Source organism: Cantharellus anzutake, assembly GCF_015039405.1.
Source record: "Cantharellus anzutake strain C23 chromosome Unknown EI90scaffold_59, whole genome shotgun sequence".
Lineage (NCBI taxonomy): Eukaryota > Fungi > Basidiomycota > Agaricomycetes > Cantharellales > Hydnaceae > Cantharellus > Cantharellus anzutake.
The window spans coordinates 69021-73199 of record NW_024067009.1 but is presented as its reverse complement, the minus strand read 5'-3'; the positions used below and the strand labels follow the sequence as shown (position 1 = coordinate 73199).

Below are 4179 nucleotides of genomic sequence, written 5' to 3'. Positions count from 1 at the left end.
GTGCAGCCATGCCACAGAGGAGACGGGGGCCGGGATAGTGGAGGATCCATTTGAATAACATGTCAGCTCCATTATACAAAACTGCAGTGCAGATGGTGGGTTGAACGGCGCAGGAATGCACAAAACGGTGTAGATACAAACCTCTCCCCTAAAGTTTGTTTAATAAATCAAATCTGATCGTTCCGATGCAAATTTTGAAGGAAATTTTCCGTTTCCACCTAAATGGTGAACAGCCCTAGAACAAGATACCAGCTCAGAATGCCCCCTCCCTTGCCGGATGCGTCTGGTGACGCATCAAATGCATCAATTCTCACGTTACGGGCCAATTTTTCCAACAGCCTGACTTTGTTGACAACAGCGCCCTCCGTGAATGACTTTCTGAAGGCTACAGATGGCCCTTTCGCCCGTCTGAGGAGCCTGGTTGGACAACACACTTCCATGAAAGATATGCCACAGTTCCAACCCCTTGCCCCCCTTGAGGACGTTGTAAAGAACATTGTGCAAGAGCTATGGGGGCACACCTCCGTCAAGGCAGTCAGAGGTATTGGGAATATACTTGATGAAGCATCCATCATAGACGACCTCAGCTTTGAAGGTGCATTATTTTCCTCACTGCTCAAACTGTTTAGAAGCTCTCAACACTGTGCAGTTTTCATGGAGACGTGTATGGCCACGTATGCCCAGAAAAGGGGGAAGTCCCCCCGCTCTCATAACGCGACTGATACAGGCCAAACCGCTTGGCAGACATGGCTTAAGCTTCACTGTAGGTTAACAATATGCTCACAGCTCATCTTAGAGACTAATCATTTCTCAGCGGGACTCGATAGCCAAGATGCAGCAAGCCTCCACAAGTCAGAGCATCTGGAAATCGAGGAGAAGTATCCAGACAGGGCGGACGAAGCGAAAGCCTTTTATGACAAAGTTCTGGTGCATTATGGAGACATTATTTTGTCTAAGGACGAAAGAGAGACCCAACCTAATGAAAGTCTCCACCTGCTTCAGAAAATGACAGGAAAATATGCAGCACAGGTGAAGTAGATTAAGCGGAGCAGTTATAGAAATCAATCTAACTACATGTTGTCGTGATAGGTCTGCGCACTTAGTTCCACCCATCCCATTGGCGTCACTGTAGTGGGATTTGTAGCGGATGAGACCGTCCCCCCGGAACAGTCCACAGTAGCTTTCACCAGCTCACCGATTATGGCAGAAATGGTAAAGGCTATGGGTCTGCCACTCACCGAGGATGCAGCCCTTGCCATAAGGAATCTGTATGATGGCATAAAGGCTTTCAGGTATGCTGCACAAGCACAGGAAAGTGCAGATAGCTTACTTGTAATTCTTTTAGCCCATACCAACCCGATATCAGCAAACAGAGGTATGAGCACCTCGTCCTCATGGTCCCCATCAGCTGAAATTACTGCAGAAGCTTCCTTTGTCATCTTCGTGCCTTCACGAACCCGGACAAGTCCAACAATGAGGAGTTTGGCGCATCAGGCCTGATGAAATCTGTTGTAGCAACTGCCAGGCAAAGTGTCCATTTCCATGATAGCCTGGACAAATACCTGACGGTGAAGATGGAGGCCATGGACGAAAACGACATCGATTATCATACACCGATATTGAAAAGGAAAGATGGCCTTGTGTTAGGTACGGGTCAGCAAATGGGGACGACTGGCGGGGACAAGGCTCCGGGGTTGGGCTTCGGCCTCAGCAACTCCAAGAGAGCGCTGTGCCCACCTACTGTCTCAGTGCCCACATTTCGAAGTGGCTTGGGCTGCCTTGTTAGGGGGACAAACCATGTCGATATTCAGACTAAAGTTATAATAATGTAATATACATATATATATAGTAAGGAACTGAATGAGTCAGGTGACAAAATGAAACAAAAGGAAACAGAATAAGGGCCGGCATCTGGGTCAGAATGCATGGTCGTGAGACCTTGCCATGGCAGACAAGTCATATGGCCCACATAGCCGATGCCGCACTGAGGCTGCTGCGTGGCTTAAAACAATGATATGTACATCCTACTTTGACAGAACACTTCACATTGCCTATCTGATATCTGGTGTCAGAGGAGGCAACATGTGTAAGTGAGCTCGGGACCGACTGGAGGGTTGCAAACATATGTACTTCCATTCTTACTTGAGCATCATCTCCGTTTTGCCAGCTGGCATCACGGCGTCCGACGTTTGAACGAGTCGCTCCCTTGTGATTGGACCCCACATGAGTCTGCTCGGGGTATGATGCAGCTCTACCACTCCGACCCTGAACAGAAATTGAGAATCGAGACAATGACAGAAGGTAAGGGAATGTCAGTGAAGTTCCAAAGGGCACAGCTGATGGGTTACGACTCACCAGAGGAGTATGAGAAGCGTGAGGTGCTCTATTACTGTTATAGGAATGGAGTCTCTCATGACCGTGTCGACTGAACGTCCACCACAGCGGGCCCTCCTTCTCCATATCCTCCCTTCTCTTTGTTACCTTCTCCCTGCTTCCCCCTTCCTTACACGTTCACTCCGCACTAAGCTTTCCCTTATCGGGTTTTGGTGCTGGCCGGAATATTTATTCTATTTCACAAGATTTCTCGCGATCATTTCTTATTCAATAGTTAGCGTCACGTTTATGTACGGTGAAGGAGAGAACGAAGGAAGGTCAGTTGGGAGGTTCAAACGAGACCACCACCAAGCTGTTCCCTGGTTCTTTAGTTAGGATGGGGAAGTGTACTAGTGTTATTTATTGTAAATATAGTACCAATCCGAGTGTTTTGGCTAATTCTATTTTTATGGGTTAGTTTTAAAGTTCCTGGGACTTGACTTACAGATAAACCGAGCCCTGCGGAGCTGTTTCTTTATTGGAATTTATTAATTTGTCTAGGTGTAATTCTGTGTAGCGTTGTTTAATTTGGATTTAAACTTGAATTTAATCTTCTACTTGGTGAAGTTTCAAAGATTCTATTCAGTTAATGAATTTGGATTGTGTCTGGAGTGTCCCTTGAGTTTGTTTTATTTTTGTCTTATTTTATTGCTTGTTTTAACAGTAGCAAAATAACTGTTTTGTGTTTACACTTTGAAATCTGGAGTGTTAACCAGCTCTCCTCTTGAAATATCTACTTAATATTTCTCTCCTTTATTGCTGCCTTTTCCTACAGTGGCAATCTTAACTGTATATCACTTTTTCGCACTGGAGTGACAACCAGAAATGCTTGAGAAAAATAATACTCTATTTTCTTACTTCTCTAAGGGGGGCGAAAAGTCGCAGAAAGGGTCTCCCTTTTATACTCCTTGGGTCGCCTTCCTTTTTCACGCTCTACCTTCTATTTACAGGATTTATTTACAGTGTATTTTTCTCAAACTGAATAAAAAATGAAATTTTCATGCTATAGTTCTACTGCGCTTATGCTGCGCTGAACTGCGGTTCTACTGCGGTCAGACTGCACCTAGAATTCTTATTGTCCTCCCTCGCCTAAGCTATTTTAATGGTTAATTGGAACTTGACTGCGCTGTATTTGTCGCAGTTACCTATTTCAAATTCCCTATATATACCATTAAATTTGCTATGACTCGATGATTCTGAATTCAAACTTCGCATTATTATGCGTACGGCTGTGCTGAGACCTTCAGCTGATTTATTCCAATTTTATTTAGTGACATTTACTTAAAATGAGACTGAAATGTTAAATGAGTGAATTATTCAGGTTTAAAACTGAAAGAAAAAGTTGCTAGTAGTCAAGAATTACTCAAACGAATGTGTTATAGCTCTCCACTTCATTAGAACATCGTTCCCTCAAATTCCCACCATGGTCTGTCGTAGTTTAGTGGTTTTCGTGAATTTCGTTCATATTCCCTGATTCCCTTTGTATTATCACATTCTAATCCTCCATATGTATTGTTGGTTGTTATAGTAGGTTGTCCTTGAAGATATCATATTTTTATCTATTTTATTTAGGACTCTGGACCTCTTGAAGCTGTCTTCCCGCGCGTTTTCAGGTTTCTAACTTCATGTCCTTGTATCTCATTCATTTCTGGATGTTTTCTCACGTTCTTGGTATCATAAAATTTTATTTATTCCCACCTTTCCAATGGTACTAAGATTGTGTCCTATTTCCTGGTATTCGTTGAGTTAGCAAAGATTCGCGCGCACATTCGGTAATCACGTGTGTCGTTCCCATAGTCGTTCATA

General features: G+C 43.9%; 1 protein-coding gene across 1 annotated transcript; it reads left to right on the top strand.

The window, feature by feature from the left end:
- Positions 1–258: 258 nt before the first annotated feature.
- On the top strand, positions 259–1832 carry EI90DRAFT_3129608 (uncharacterized protein; the record flags this gene model as incomplete). Its single annotated transcript, XM_039064221.1, has 5 exons — positions 259–763; positions 815–1029; positions 1090–1292; positions 1346–1375; positions 1424–1832. 5 exons carry the CDS (start codon positions 259–261, stop codon positions 1830–1832), a joined length of 1362 nt encoding a protein of 453 aa, XP_038911725.1.
- Between the last annotated feature and the right edge of the window lie 2347 nt (positions 1833–4179).